The sequence below is a fragment of the Lygodium microphyllum genome, chromosome 13 (assembly GCF_053477565.2).
Source record: "Lygodium microphyllum isolate KBCC chromosome 13, Lygodium_microphyllum_v1.1.10, whole genome shotgun sequence".
NCBI classification, from domain to species: Eukaryota; Viridiplantae; Streptophyta; class Polypodiopsida; order Schizaeales; family Lygodiaceae; genus Lygodium; species Lygodium microphyllum.
Genome location: NC_141147.1, coordinates 69031237 through 69047686, shown reverse-complemented (window position 1 = coordinate 69047686; position 16450 = coordinate 69031237). Strand labels below are relative to the sequence as shown.

General features: G+C 40.3%; 1 protein-coding gene across 1 annotated transcript; it reads left to right on the top strand.

Annotated features, from left to right (window-relative positions):
- Positions 1 to 245: 245 nt before the first annotated feature.
- On the top strand, positions 246 to 9645 carry LOC148026741 (pentatricopeptide repeat-containing protein At4g30700-like). The gene is made up of 5 exons (XM_087690337.1): positions 246 to 303; positions 407 to 698; positions 8852 to 8969; positions 9053 to 9196; positions 9313 to 9645. Exons 1-5 carry the CDS (start codon positions 246 to 248, stop codon positions 9643 to 9645), a joined length of 945 nt encoding a protein of 314 aa, XP_087546463.1.
- Positions 9646 to 16450: the final 6805 nt, after the last annotated feature.

Below are 16450 nucleotides of genomic sequence, written 5' to 3'. Positions count from 1 at the left end.
GGTCGAGGTGACACAATTGAGGGAGTCGACGGCATTGAACGGGAGGGAACGAAGTCGATTATGGTATTGCTACAAGAGCAGCAGAAGAGCGAGTCAAAGCGGAAGAATCGAGCTTATTGTTGATGAAAACGAAAAGACAACTTCAGTGGACTCTGCTGCTCATTGCAGCCAAACTTAGATCTTCATCATTGGCATCGAGATTTGCAAGTTCTAGGTCCTCCTTCGCGGCCGTGGCTTGCATGATCATGTCGTTCGATTTGGATATGATCACAATGCGTTTCTCAGTAACTGTATCATCCAAATGTATGGCCACTGTGGGTGTGTTGAAGACGGCCAGTTGGTTTTTGACAACCTAACCGTTCCTAACACCTACTCTTGGAATATTTTGACCAACATCTATTTGCAGATGGCAGGGTTCATGATGCCCGGAGCTTGTTTGGAAGGATGCCTCGTCATGATGTGGTTTCATGGAACACCATGATTTCTATCTGTGTTCAAAGTAGTCTTGAGTATGAGGCCCTCGAAATTTTCTGGAGCATGCATCTGGAAGAAGCTGAACCTGATCGTGTAACTTACATCTGCATCCTGGATGCATGTGGCAACGTCAAGGCCTTAGACGAGGGAAAGGAAGTTCATTCTGCTGTCCTCTCCAGTGGATTTGAGCACGACATTGCCATCAGCAACACCCTCATTCACATGTATGGAAAGTGCAAAAGTCTTCTCAATTGCAGAGGTTGACAAGACTGTGTATTGTAGATAAACTCCATGGGTTTCACCAAGGTTTACCATTTGAATACTAGCAGTTATTGATTATGGACAGCATGGAATGTTGAGGCTTTTCTAGACTTTAACTGAATACAATAAGCTTCTGGTTCGGCACATTCAAGTTGCTGTTAAACTAGACACGGTTTTTGTGCTTCTTGTAAGGACAATCTCAGATTGACTAGTTAAGCAAAGTCAAGTTAAAAGAACTGGCTATTTGAATACAAAGAATGGGATCTTTTCTTCTCTAAAAGACACCAACAAAGATAAGGCATTGAACAATAATGTGGAATGCGTATGCTGGAAATGCCCGTCCTCTTCGCATATTTGTTGAACTTCTATCCTGAAATTAGTCAAGGTCTTCTGTAGACACGACTTTTCTTTGCTCTCGAAACCCTTCGACATCTTTGGTGAACCTGACGTGAAAGCGTCGCAGAAATTTCAGGATGGGAGATACTTCAGCCTCTATTTCAGCTTCCTCTACAACTCCAGCTGCCTCTACTTTAGCTCCATCAATGACTGCTGCGTCAAGTACTTCAACGGAGGATCTAAAACAGATTTTGCAGAATATGTCCATGTATATGCAGCTCCAAAATCAGCAAACACAAATGTATATGCAGCAGCAACAACAATTGCATCAACAACAGTTGTCTCAGCAAAGGCAACTCTATTCGGAGCAGAAGAATGCAAACAGCGCAACTAAGGCTATTGAAGCAGTTGAGAGTGAGAAGAAGCTATTTGATGGGCAGAATGTTTCAGTATATTTGTAGACATATGAGATCAAGATGGGGTTTTTTGGAGTTCCTGCTGGACTTATGAGTAAGTACTTCCTTCGTCTTGTCACACCTGCTTTGAGGACAAAGGTGACTGATTTATTTATTCAAAATACACATTGGCAAGATTTTAAGAAGGCTCTTAAAGAAGAATATTTCCTTGAGGACTTTGGTATGGCTACTCGACGGTCATTCCGAGAGTGGGTCTACATGCCAAACAAAGGTCTTGCTGCTTCGGAGTTGATTCGAGAATTTGAAGAAAGGTATAGTCAGCTTGATGCTATTGAACAAAGAGCATTGGATGTTGAAAAAGTTGAACTTTTCTTGCAAGCTGCAGATCCTGCTCTTCAAGAAGAATTGGGTGAGCTTCTTGAAGATCGCACGAAGCCTATGGGTCTTAAAACTGATTGGCAGGATGCTCAGGATGCGGCTCGACATTGACCAAGAGGAGGATATGGAAGACTCGCCTACAGAATGGTTCCATGACACCTACACCATCATCAGCTCCTATGCCTACTTCTATCCCTGTTATTTCTTCTCCTCCTCAGCCAGTTTCTTGGCCTATGCCAGTGCCTACTGTTTCTACTCCACCTATTCCTCCTGTTCCACGACCGATGCCTACACCTTCTGCTCCAAAACCATCCGCTCCATCGGTGCCTACTTCTCTTGATGACATAATCAAAGGTATCACAGATTTGACACTTGAGTCAGTCAAAGCGGAGTTGGTGGGTAAGTTGAAGGAGCAGTTTGCTTCAACTGCGCCTGCTACTTCTTCTAGTGCTCCTATTGCACCTAGGAGTGCTCCTAATGCACCTAGGAGAGATCGGAGGTGTATTTGGTGTGATAGTATGGAGCATCAGCATTGCAGGGATTGTGACTCATTCCAGGATGCAAGGAGGCAGAATTTGGTATATTGGGGGCAAGATGGTAAGATTTGGTTGACTGAGACAGGAGCTCCACTTGCTACCAACTTTGGTAAAGGTGGAATGAAGAAGTTAGTGGAGGACATGGCTGCGCGTACTTCTTATGTGACTGTTAGAGGTGATGCTTCTGCATATGGAGTACAGATTGAGAAGGGATCGGAGACTCAGTCCGCACTATGGACTTATGCTATGGAGACTGCAAACAAGGGAAAAATTCAGCAAACTGTTTTGACTAGCGCAGGCTCTAGCATCAGATCAGAGACAGGATGGGACTCGCCCGTTGACAGGTATTCTATTTATGCTTATTTGGCTAAATCTCACGGTGCAGATGTATTTGTTGAGGAGAAGCGTAAGAGGGATGAAGAAAATCCAAGTGCAGCTAAGAAGACTAGAGGGGGTGAGTTTGTTATTCCACCTACTGCAGGACCATCTTCAAGACCAGGGCCAGATCGACAGATGGAGGATGCTCAAAAGAGGGAAAAGAGGCAAGAGCCTAGAGAGAGAAAGCAGCCAGGATTCAGATTGATGTCCGATATTGAGACATCTACAGACATGAAGAAAATCTTTAATGATAAGATACTTGGCAGTGAGGTGACTTTCAGTATTTCCGAGATTTTGGGCATCTCAAAAAGAGAGTTTCAGGATCAGTTTCAGGAGGTCCTGAAGAGGAAAAGACATGCATTGTCTACCACTGATACACAGGGAGTTTTGATTGGAGAGTTGGATGATGATGATGATGAGGTTATGGTTGATAATGCTTCTGTTTTGCCGTAGGTAGAGAAGAGGGTTCAGCCTATGCATTATGCTGAAATTGATGAGCCTGTTTTGATACCGCGTAGTCACTTTTCGCGGAGCCATTGGGCTAGGGCAACTACAGAGACGATGGTAAAGATTGGAGAGAAACAGGTGCCTTATGTTGCATTGGTTGATCATGGTTCAGAGATTAATCTCATTGTTCGTGGAGTTTATGAGAGTAACAGATGGCCTATGGATGTAGAGCATGGGTGGCGTATGAGAGCCGCCAATAACACTGCAGGTGATTTATATGTTGCTTGCCCTAGTGTCAGGGTTTCTATTGGTGATGTAGAGGAGGATTTTCATTTCTTTGTGCAGGATTCATGCTCTTATCCCATAATTCTTGGTCAGCCATTCATTACAGAGATGCGTATGGAAACAAAGGTCATGGATGATGGATCTGCTTATGCACGGATTCGCAGTAAAGATGGTATGAGAGCAGTTCAGTTTATGACTGTATGTGTGAACCATGTTAGAAACAGAGATACTCTCAGAGATGCACCCTTACCCACTGTGAGGGATTCGGGTTTTCATTAGGTACCGCCGTTTCGCGAGACGACGGTGGTACAGAGGAGAGGAGATTGGAGTTCTCGCCTCCTGGTAGCAGTGTTTTCTCCTCCGGTTATGTTGGGATTTCAGCAAACAGTTCAATGAGCTATCAGAGGACTTCTAGATTGTCTAGAGCTGCTAGGCAGTATATATGCAGGAAGGAGAAAAATTTGAAAAATGCAGGAATTTTGGAGGATGATGAGCACATAGATGGTATGTATGATAGTGTGATTTGTGCAGATACGATGACAGAGATGGGAGATATGCTGAAAACTGATATGCTGAATTGTCATGGTAATGTATTAGTGCAATCCCTGGACATGTTTCATGAAATTGCAGATTTTATGTCACAAATTGAGTCAGAGGCTGAGGTAACTCAGCAAAGAGTATTGAGTGCTGAAGAAATTCAGCAAACAGAGTTTCCAGCTGGTTATGATCAGCTTTCAGAGAGACAGAGGGCTGAAAATTTTCAGCCAACAGAGTTTACTGCTGAAATATTTCAACATTCAGAGTTTGGGGCTGTTCCTATGCAGTCCATAGAGCAGAGGGCTGAGAATATTCAGCCATTGGAGTGCAGAATTGCTGATTTACAGCAAGGTTTATGTAATGCAGAAGAGCATAATGAAGCCAGGGTTGACACGAAATACAAAACTGTGGATAAGAAGGTGAAGCCGGTTGCTGTACCGCTTCCACCAAACAGTGATTAGCAAATAGAGAGGGCTGCTAAACAGCAAATTTTGAGGAATCCAGAGCATATTGGTCATAAATTTTCAGCAAAGACACTTGCTGAATTGAAAATAGGAAATGGTGATTTCTTGTTACCCATGGAGAAGCAATGCTTTCAGGAGATGCTTGAGCGTCATGGAAGGGGATTTGCTTTTGTCCCACATGAGATTGGATGTGTGAATCATGATATTGTTGCTCCTATGGTCATCTTTACTATTCCTCATATCCCATGGAATCTCTGACCTATTCCAGTGCCTAAAGCACACTTGCCAAAGCTGATTGATTTATTGAATGAGAAAATCAGGATGGGAATCCTTGAGCCTTCATCTACACCATACTCAAACAGGTGGTTTACAGTTCCAAAGAAGAATGGTACTCTTCGATTTATTCAGGACATGCAGCCAGTAAACAGAGTTACTATCAGGAATATTGGTATAGGTCCAGTTGTGGATGAGTTTGCAGAGGCATTTGCTGGACGTGCCATCTATTCTTTGGGTGATTTGTATTCAGGTTATGATCAGTTTCAGCTGGCTTTGGAAAGCAGGGATATAACCACCATGAGAACTCCTATTGGGCTTGTAAGGATGTGCACCTTGCCTCAAGGTGCCACTAATTCTGTTGCGCATATGATGAATGCCATGCATAAGGTCCTTCGTGATTACATACCTCAGCTTACTATGCCTTTCTTGGATGATGTGCCCATTAAGGGGTGTGCAGAAGAAGAGAAGAATGAGAGCCTAAATGAGCAGGGATGCAGGTACTTTGTGGCTGATCATATTTCAGCATGTGAGAAGATTTTGGCCAGGTTAGAAGAAGTGAACTTGACACTTTCAGGACAAAAATCTATTTTTGGTGTGAATGAGGTTGTCATTGTTGGGCATATGTGTGGATATTATGGCAGGAAACCCTCACCTGATAAGGTGAATGTTATAGGCAAGATTGCAGAGTATTGTTCTACCACTTCAGAGGTACGGAGATTCATTGGTGCTTGTGTGTTTTATATGATTTGGATACCTCATTTTGCACACATTGCAGATTGTTTGTATCAGCTGCTTCGAAAGGGGCAAAAATTTTATTGGGATGAGAGCCACACTAGAGCCATGCGGAAATTGAAGAAGTTATTGCACAATCCTCCTACTCTCAGGAAAGCGGATTATAATTGTGATAGGCCTATTGTATTGACAGTTGACACTAGTCCAATTGGCATAGGTTGGGCTGTGGGTGAAGATGATGCAGATGGAAATAGGTATGCTATTCGGTTTGGGGCAAAAGTCCTAAACGAGAGGCAGAGGAGATATCCGCAAATCAAGAGGGAGTTATTGGGGATTGTGACGGCTCTCAAATGTGACAAGGAGTACTTTATTGGAGCTTCAGTTGTGGTAGAGACAGATTGCTTGCCATTGATTGGTATGATCACGAGTCGCTCTACTCCGGATATAGCCATGTTGAGATGGATTGCATACATCAAGTCATTAAATCCGGAATTTAAACACATAGCAGGGAAGGATAATCCAGTTGCAGATATGTTGTCTAGAGCCAGGTATGATGATGAGGAGACTCTACTTGCAGAAGAGGATGATGCAGAAATTTCAGCCACTATGGTTGATCATGTTTGTCATGTTTATGATATTGTAGCTTTCACAGAAGAGCTCTATGTTGGAGATTGGTTGCAGATTGGCAGGTACCTTAGTACACTAAGAAAAAGAGATGAATGGACAGATGAAGAGTTCAAGAAGATCAGAAGGAAAGCCTATGGTTATTTTCTCAAGGACGGATTTCTTTGGAAGCATCCGAAGAAAAGAGGCGGATTACCTTTGCGGGTTGTCTGCGATAGAGAGTCACAGTTACAGGTGATGAGGGAGTTTCATGAGAGACCTTGGGCTGGTCATAGAGGAGTATGGGCTACTTATGAGAAAATCAAGGAGAAATATTGGTGGAAAGGCATGTATAGAGATGTTTCTCACTTTGTTGAGACTTGCAGAGACTGCCAGATGTATTCAGTTGTGCGTCATCGAGATGAGCTTCATCCGACCTATCCACTATGCATTCATTATAAGTGGGTAGTTGATTTGGTTACCATGCCTATGGGTCTATGGCAGATGAGATACATTGTTTTGGCTAGAGAGGATCTTACCAATCATGTTGAGGGTAGATCTTTGAGAACGAAGACCACTAGTGCAGTGTGTAAGTTCTTATTGGAGGAAATTTTCTGCAGGTATGGTTGTGTGGGTAAGATCACTGCGGATCGTGGTGAATTGGATGCAGATGAAGCTAGGGAGTTTTTCTCTCAGCTAGGAATCAAATTGGCTCTAACCACAGCATATAATCCAGAGGGAAATGGAAAGAGTGAAAGAGGGCATTCGCCAATAGTGAAAGCATTAGCCAAAGCATGCAGAGGACGGATTGGAGAATGGCCGAGACTTCTACCATTTGCTTTATGGGCTGATCGTACGACTCATAGTGTTACTACAGGATATATGCCTGCAGAGTTGATGTATGGTCAGAAACCTGTTATGCCGATTGAGACTTGTGCTTTGACTTGGTCAATTTTACCTTGGCAGGAGGACTTGACGAGAGAGGAGCTCTTAGCTCTTCGGATTCGATAGTTGGAGAGGAGACCTGAGGATATTCAGCTAGCTATTGACAGGTTGAAAGTTGCTAGACTAAGGAACAAGGACAGGTTTGATAGCAGGCATCGCTTGCGGCCTAGAGCAATAGAAGAGGGAGATTGGGTTTTGGTCTTTGATAGCAGCCTTGAAAATCAGCATACTGCACTTCGGAAGATGGTGAAAAGATGGTTTGGGCCATACATAGTCAGACATGTCTTTGATAATGCAACATATGAACTGACAGAATTGGATGGGACAGTGCTTAGAGTGCCAATTGCTGGAAAAAGAATCAAGATTTTCAAGAAAAGAGATGATGAGGATTATGCATTGGAAGAATTTTCGAGAGAAGAGCAACCTCAAGAAACTCCAATGGAAGAGACGGATGATATGGCTGGATATCTTGTTGATCTACCGGAAATGCATAACGAAGAGATTGATTTGTTTGTGGATCTTGATGATAATGATCATGGGTAGTTGGCCCATCCGGAGGATGCGCAGGATTAGAGGGGGTGGATGTCGTATTGCTGCGCATTCGAGGTGTGTAAACCACCCAAAAGTTGTGCGTGTGATTTGATACTTTGTACATACTTAGTTGTTATGTTTGCTCTTTCATTCTATGCTGAAGACAGAGAAGAACAGGGATTTTTTTTTGATATTTTAAGATATGCCGATTATGGGTTTTGTGAGGAAGTACTAAACTATTTCCAAGAGATGCAAATCGAAGTACATTGGAGGATAAATATGCCAAATGTGGGAGTTTGCTTGATGTTCAGCACATGTTTGACTGCATACCATAATGTAATGAGTATTTTTTGGAGTTTCCTTATCCTTGGCTATGTTGACAAGGGAATTCAGCTATTTGCGTCCATGACGAGGGTACATGACACTATGGTGGACTTACTAGGATTTTGGCTTGGCAAATGGGAACAACATTAAGCCTATTCCTTTTCATTTTGTGTGCAATACACCACATGTAGAGTATTGTAGCAAATACTGAAGGCAAACAAGCTGATGCACGTGCGAGTTATCCTGCTTTAGGTGAAAGAATCAAAAGGTTGCAGAGGATGGTAAACATATACTTGGTAACACTGTTTCTACTAGTTGTAACGGAACTGCAAAATAATTGCCAAGGATAGAGTCTTTAGAACAAGGGGATAAAGAAGATGTGGATCAGGCTGGAAAGAAAAAGCTTTTGAGCTATTTTTTAAAAGGAGGTATTTTGGGCGGGACGAACAGGCTGAAACAGGGGAGAGAGGGAAAATAGAGGAAGGAGGAAAGAAAATAGACAAGGAGAAAAATAGATGGGGAAGGGAGAACAGAGTATAGGGGAGAAGGGGAATACGCAGGTTTTACTGTTTTTTTTATGAACTTCATGAAGAAAGAAAAGCACATGGCAATTGAGGTCTGAAAGCTGCAGCCTCTCCGTAACCGATGGCATCCCAACATTTCCCCTGTGGCTCAAGTGGCAGCCGGCGAGGTCTTCCGCGTAGAGATACTTGATTGGACTGGAGGTCAAATTGCAGACAATGATTCTGCTGAAGATGTCAAACACATAGATCTCTCCCAGGAGACGAATGGGGATTTAGAGGCACTTTTGACCGAGGGAATGGTGGTGGTTTCTTGACTGACCACTTTCCTCATGCTACCAAGGCAATTTGGTATTTTGAGGGAATTTACGCACATTCTCGCCATATCCCTGGTGTTCGCTTCCCAGGTCTGATGGCGTTTTGACACGAGGACGAAGACGTTGCTGTGACAGAGGTGATGGAGGTCGAGGTGACACAATTGAGGGAGTCGACGGCATTGAACGGGAGGGAACGAAGTCGATTATGGTATTGCTACAAGAGCAGCAGAAGAGCGAGTCAAAGCGGAAGAATCGAGCTTATTGTTGATGAAAACGAAAAGACAACTTCAGTGGACTCTGCTGCTCATTGCAGCCAAACTTAGATCTTCATCATTGGCATCGAGATTTGCAAGTTCTAGGTCCTCCTTCGCGGCCGTGGCTTGCATGATCATGTCGTTCGATTTGGATATGATCACAATACGTTTCTCAGTAACTGTATCATCCAAATGTATGGCCACTGTGGGTGTGTTGAAGACGCCCAGTCGGTTTTTGACAACCTAACCGTTCCTAACACCTACTCTTGGAATATTTTGACCAACATCTATTTGCAGAATGGCATGGTTCATGATGCCCGAAGCTTGTTTGGAAGGATGCCTCGTCATGATGTGGTTTCATGGAACACCATGATTTCTATCTGTGTTCAAAGCAGTCTTGAGTATGAGGCCCTCGCAATTTTCTGGAGCATGCATCTGGAAGAAGCTGAACCTAATCGTGTAACTTACATCTGCATCCTGGATGCATGTGGCAACGTCAAGGCCTTAGACGAGGGAAAGGAAGTTCATTCTGCTGTCCTCTCCAGTGGATTTGAGCACGACATTGCCATCAGCAACACCCTCATTCACATGTATGGAAAGTGCAAAAGTCTTCTCAATTGCAGAGGTTGACAAGACTGTGTATTGTAGATAAACTCCATGGGTTTCACCAAGGTTTACCATTTGAATACTAGCAGTTATTGATTATGGACAGCATGGAATGTTGAGGCTTTTCTAGACTTTAACTGAATACAATAAGCTTCTGGTTCCGCACATTCAAGTTGCTATTAAACTAGACACGGTTTTTGTGCTTCTTGTAAGGACAATCTCAGATTGACTAGTTAAGCAAAGTCAAGTTAAAAGAACTGGCTATTTGAATACAAAGAATGGGATCTTTTCTTCTCTAAAAGACACCAACAAAGATAAGGCATTGAACAATAATGTGGAATGCGTATGCTGGAAATGCCCGTCCTCTTCGCATATTTGTTGAACTTCTATCCTGAAATTAGTCAAGGTCTTCTGTAGACACGACTTTTCTTTGCTCTCGAAACCCTTCGACATCGCTGTTGTTATAAACGCAAATATGATGAAGAATGTTCTCGAGCTTATATTGTTCAACAAACTACAACTGATGATGATCATACTCATCATGAGCTCAATTTCGTCCATTATGATATCTCTCCAGAAAAGGTACTTCATGTTCATGATGGTTCTCTATTCATCGTTGATTCAGGTGCCACTGGAAACATGACATACCAATCGCAGTGGCTTCACAATTATCATTCTCTTCCTGTCAAGAAGTTTGTTTACCTTGTGGATGATACGACTTGTCAAGTCAAAGGAGTGGGTAGAATATTAAGAGGAGTTCTTCATGTTCCAGATTTGCAAAGAAATCTTCTTTCTGTTGCTCGTCTAGTTGATCTTGATTTGTTTGTTGGCTTTGATCATAATCAATGTCGTATAGAGAAAGACGGGCATACTATAGCAGTGGCTCCTCGACATGGTAATCTATTTGAGCTATCATTGAACGATACAGTTGCAAATGTTGTTAGTGCCCCTGGAGATGCAGATTGCAAACTATGGCATCAACGATTTGCACACTCCGATTTTGCCAAAATTCTTGATCTTCATCGTCATGGTCTTGTGCAAGGTATTGATCTTAAATCTCATCCACGTATGGGAATATGTGAGTATTGTGCACTTGGAAAACACCATCGTTCGCCTTTCCACACTTCTACTTCATCACATTCCTGTGCTCTCTTGGATTTGGTTCATACCGATATTTGCGGTCCTTTTCCTGCCTCAAAGTCTCAATATCGATATTTTTTTATAACTTTCATTGATGATTTCTTATGGTACACACATGTCTATCTTCTTCGACATAAGTCTGAGGCTTTACCTATATTTAAACAATACAAGATAAGTGTGGAGCTTCAAACTGGATTCTCTATAAAGATGCTTCGCAGTGACAATGGCGGTGAATATGTATCCAATCTATTTGATGACTTCTGTAAGGATCAAGGTATTCATCATGAGTTTACAGTTCCTTATTCTCCTCGGGCAAAATGGTGTTATTGAGCGTAAAAATCGCACGATTCTTAATGCTATACATTGTATCCTTATACACTCTGGTTTGTCTCGAAAGTTTTGGACTGAAGCACTTGTAACAGCTATTTTTATTCAAAATCATCTTCCAACTACTACACTTGCTGGTAAAATTCCTATAACAATTTGGACAGGGAAGACACCTTCAATCTCTCACTTTCACACACTTGGCTGCATTGCTTATATTCATGTGCCCAAGGACACTCGACATAAGTTGGATCCTCTAGGTTTGAAGGTTAGTTTTCTTGGTTATTCAGATCATTCCAAAGGTTACAAATTTTATGATCCTTCTTCTCAAAAGGTTTTCATTAGTCGTGATGCTATATTTGATGAGAAGACTATGGGTGGCACATGGTCATCAAATGTTTCAGACGATACACAATCTTTGCTTAGTGCATTTCCTTACTTGCTTTGTGATTCTACTAATTCTGATGATCATAAACCTCATTCACCTCCAAAGAAGATTGATGAAAATTTGGAGATCTATGTCGATCTTCCTATTGAGATAGAGCATGGATTCTATTCTATTGAATATGATGTCTTTGATGATGCTATGTCTGTCCAAGAGGATCCAATATCATATATGGAAGCTATCAATTCGTCTCAAAGGGATCAATGGCAAGAAGCTATGCAAGTTGAGTATGATTCTTTAATCTCCAAAGGTACATGGATTCTTACTGAACTCCCCCCAAATCGTGTTCCTATCAAATGTAAATGGGTTTATAAAACCAAGACCAAAGCTGATGGCTCATTTGATAAGTTCAAAGCACGACTTGTTACAAAAGGTTACTCACAGGTTGCAGGAGTAGATTATCAAGAAACATTTTCTCCCGTTGTGCGCTCCACAACTATTCGTATGATTTTGGCTTTTGCAACACTATTTGATCTAGAAATTCACCAAATGGATGTTAAAACGGCTTTTCTCAATGGAGATCTTGAAGAAGAAATCTATATGGAGCAACCTGAAGGTTTTATGATTGTAGGAAAGGACCATCTTGTATGCCAGCTTCATTGTGCATTATATGGATTGAAGCAAGCCTCTCGTGCTTGGTATATTAAGATTGATCAATTCCTCACATCTAAAGGTTTTGTTGCATGTTTTGCTGGCCCAAATCTTTACATCAAAAGGGAGGACAAATATTTTATTATTCTTGATCTATATGTTGATGATACTATTCTTGTGTCAAATAATATTGCTTTTTTGGATGCTATGAAGAAGCTTTTATCGACTGCATTTGAAATGGTGGATCTTGGTGAGATACATTCTTGTTTGGGTATTCAAGTTCAACGACACCGACAACAAGGCATTCTTCTTCTTCGCCAGACAAAGTTTATTAATGATATTGTTAAGAAGTTTGGGTTGACAAATGCGCACTCTACCAACACTCCCATTCAGTCAAGCTCTATCAAGGGTACATCTACAACACACAATGAAGAATCAGTCATTCATCAACCTTTTGCTAATCTTGTTGGTTGTCTTCAATTTATTGGTTTAAACACAAGACCAGATATTTTATTTGTAGCTAATTTTTTGGGATAGTATCTTTCTTCCCCTTCCACTATTCATTAGAGTGCTGCAAAACATAATCTTAAGTACCTCAAGGGTACTAAGGAATTTGGACTTATTTATCGTCGTTGAGAGGATTCTTCTTTATCTTCTTCAACTTCTCTTGACCTTATTGGATATACAGACGCTGATTGGGAAAGTTCACACTTATCCATGCGATCTACAAGTGGGATTTGTTTCTTTGTAAATGGATGTTTGGTTTCTTGGTCCAACAAGAAACAACGATGTGTTGCGGTTTCTAGAACTGAAGCCGAATATGTTGCTGCATCATTAGCAGCTCGCGAGCTAGTTTGGCTTCGACAACTACTTGCAGATTTGGGACATCCTTCATCATTTAGTACACCTCTTCGATGCGATAACCAAAGTGCTATTAGTCTTACCAAAGACTATATACAACATAGTAAATCAAAGCATATTGCTATTCATTATCATTATGTTCGACATGAAGTCAAGAAAGGTTCCATTATGGTGGAGCATTGTCCCAGTGATCAAATGGTTGTAGACATCTTCACAAAAGCTCTTAGTGAAGCTCGCTTTAACTCATTAAGACATGCACTTGGTATTGTTCCAAGTTCTTGTCTCACTGATTTGAGGCATGTATCATTGTATTCAAGAAAACTTTATAGTAAATCATTTTTGTATCGTAGGTATGTGTAGGGGCTCGGGTTTTTCCCTTGTTCTCCCCAAGGGTTTTTTCACTCGCAGCCAGAGACCTTTGTTTGAGTGGGGATGTTACAACTATATATATCATCACTCACTTGACTTGGGTCTTACCTATATATACTAACTCTACATCAATATGAATTATTCTTTGGGAGCATGTCTTGTGTATCTCTCTCGTACTCTCTCTCTCTCTCAACATAATCAAGCTTTATCTTTTGTCAAGTCTTAACCTAAATATTCTATGGATGATATATTAAAAGAGAGGAAATATGATCATGCCAAACCTAAAGAAAAACAACCAACCTACAAACTATAGTCAAATTGAGTTAAAGAATATCTTAGATATTGAATAGTTCTTTGAGATGCATTGTGGGTGATATTATTGGCATTCCTAAGAGAGAATCTCATGAAATGATCATTTATATCATAAAGAGAAAGATATAGCTTTCCGGGAATCAAATGCATGCTATGTTTTAAGGAGAAGAAGAGACACATAATTTACATGGTGTACAGGAAATGCATGATGATGATGGAAATTTTGTAAATGTAATTGTTGATCTAAAAAATAAAAATTTGAGGCTAACAATGCAATGGTTTGCAACCATACATCAATGCGAGAATTACAATGAAGAAGAGGTTGCTAGTGTTATACCTAGAAGCCACTTTACACAAAATCATTGGGCTAGAGCAACCACTGAGATGATAATGAAAGTTGTGGATCTTGAGGCACTTTGCATTGCTTTAATTGATCATGGATTTTAAATCAATGTTATGGTTAGGGCTTTATATGAAAACAATAGATGGCCAATAGATGTAGAGCATACATAGATGTGGATTGATAATAATGCTCCTAGAAACTTGTATGCATGTAAACGTTTCTGTTGGGGATGTCCATGATAAACAATAATTCTTCATTCAAGATTCTTCTTTATATCCTATAATTCTTAAGCGTTCATACATTACCACATTATACATGGAAACCAAAGTTTTGGATGATGCTTCAACATATGCAAGAATTACAAGCTACAAGGAAAAAAGGGTTGTGATTTTTCTTACTATTTTGTGTCAATCATGTAAGAAATCATGAAAATATAAAAGACTATTAGAATAGTCTCTGAATGAGAAATAATTCAAGGATTCTCATAAAACAATGGGTTTTGAGAAGGTATCATTGTAAAGCAAGACTATGATGGTGTTCTTTTTCTACAAGTTTTGTTGGATTTTTAGCAAATAGCATAGTATATTGCTAAAGGTTTTAGAGCATGCATACGGGTGCAAAACAATGTGTTCATAGTGCACATGAAGAAATGAAAAGATAGGGTATATTCAAAGGTGAAGAATATACATTAGGAATGTAAGAGGGTCTACCCTATACTGATACTATGGTTGAAATTTATCCTATATTGAGTTCTAGGCTGAAATCCAAAAACAGTATGGTTTGTGTGTGTTTCTTGAATATATATCAGGTAACTGAGGAGTTTGTGAAGATGGAATACACATGCTCAAATATGAGGGATGAAGTACAAGTTGATATTACATATAAAATTATGGACAAAAAGATTAAATATGTTGCACTATCATTGCCTCATGATAGTGAGGAGAAGATTGAAACAACTTCTCATTAACCAAATCTTAGAGACTCAAATAATATTGGGCATTAGTTTATAGTAGAGTCTCTTAGGGAGCTAAAGATTGGCAATGAGGATTTTCTTACACCTACAAAGAAGTATTGATTTATGGATATGCTTTCTAGACATGGTTGAGAATTCACATCTTAGCCACATTAAATAGATTGTGTTGATCCATTATTTGTTTCATCTATGGTCAATTTGACTATTCCACATATACCTTGGAATTTGTAGCTGATTTTAGTGCCAAAGGCTCATTTTCCTAAGTTGATTGAATTGTTGAATGAGAAGATTAAGATGGTAATTATGGAGCCTTCTCTAGCTCCTTATTCAAATAGATGGATTACAATGACCAAGAAAAACCATGGATCACTAAGGTTTATTCAAGATGCAAAATTGGTTAATAAAGTGGCCATAAAAAATGTAGAAACAAGACCAATTGTGGATGAGTTTGCAGATAATTTCGCAAAGATAACTATTTACTCTTTTGAAGACTTATATTTTGGTCATGATCAGTTCTAGTTGGCTATAGAAAGTACAGATCTCACAAGTATGAAAACACCATTTGGGCTAGTGTGAATGTGTACTCTACCACAAGGAGTAATGAGTTTTGTTGCTTATATGATGAATACAATGAATAAGATATTGTAGGATTACTATGCCTTTTATCAATGGCATACTGATAAATGAGGTTGCTGAAGAGGAAAAAGATGAAGTATTTGATTAAAGGATATAAGATATTTGTTGCAAAGCACATACTGTCAAAAACACGGATCTAGAGCATGGTAGCTATGGAGGTTGGAAGATGAAGACTAGATTCATAATGACATAAACTTGAGACAATGACTGTTACTCAAGTGAATTAGGTTCCAAGATTAAGTGCTTGGACTCATAAACACAATCTTTAGTAGGACATGACAAGGACACAGATTGGAATTACAAAGTACAATATCATTGCATTAAAATAGGATCCAAGTACATGCTTATGTTGCCTTTAGGTTGTTCCACTCTCCTCATTGTGCTTATGGGATACAGAGCATCTCTTCCTAGAGCATACATCATTTGTCATATCTTTCAACACCCCGTGCCCCCCCTCAAATGATGAGTTTCTACACTTCATGGCTCCCCCCCCCCATGATGACATGGCCTGAGAGACTAGCCCATAGGGAGCCTAGTGAAGTTAAAGCTTGAAATTGTACATCTTGGCAAGGTTTGTTTTTTTACTAAGAAAATCCACTATGGGAAAACACAAGATCCACTGTGGAAAAGATAAAACGAAAATTTCTTCAAAACAATTTGTCAAAGTTGTTGTTGATACCGAAAGCATCTTCTTCATTCAAAAACTAATTTTGAAGGTCACCATTATGCACCTATTGTGCTCTTTCTTGTGGAAACATTCATTGGCCATGTGCCTAGTCTTACCACAATAATGACATGGGACCTGATCCTTGTTGTTTGTGTTGAATCCTTGTCC

Bases quoted from the DNA above. Each gene is read 5' to 3' on its own strand.
- LOC148026741 (XM_087690337.1), top strand. From the start codon at position 246: ATGTCGTTCGATTTGGATATGATCACAATGCGTTTCTCAGTAACTGTA. The intron at 304-406 runs GTATGGCCACTG...ATCTATTTGCAG, and splicing joins AGTAACTGTATCATCCAAAT to ATGGCAGGGTTCATGATGCC. The intron at 8,970-9,052 runs GTATTGCTACAA...AGACAACTTCAG, and splicing joins AGGGAACGAAGTCGATTATG to TGGACTCTGCTGCTCATTGC.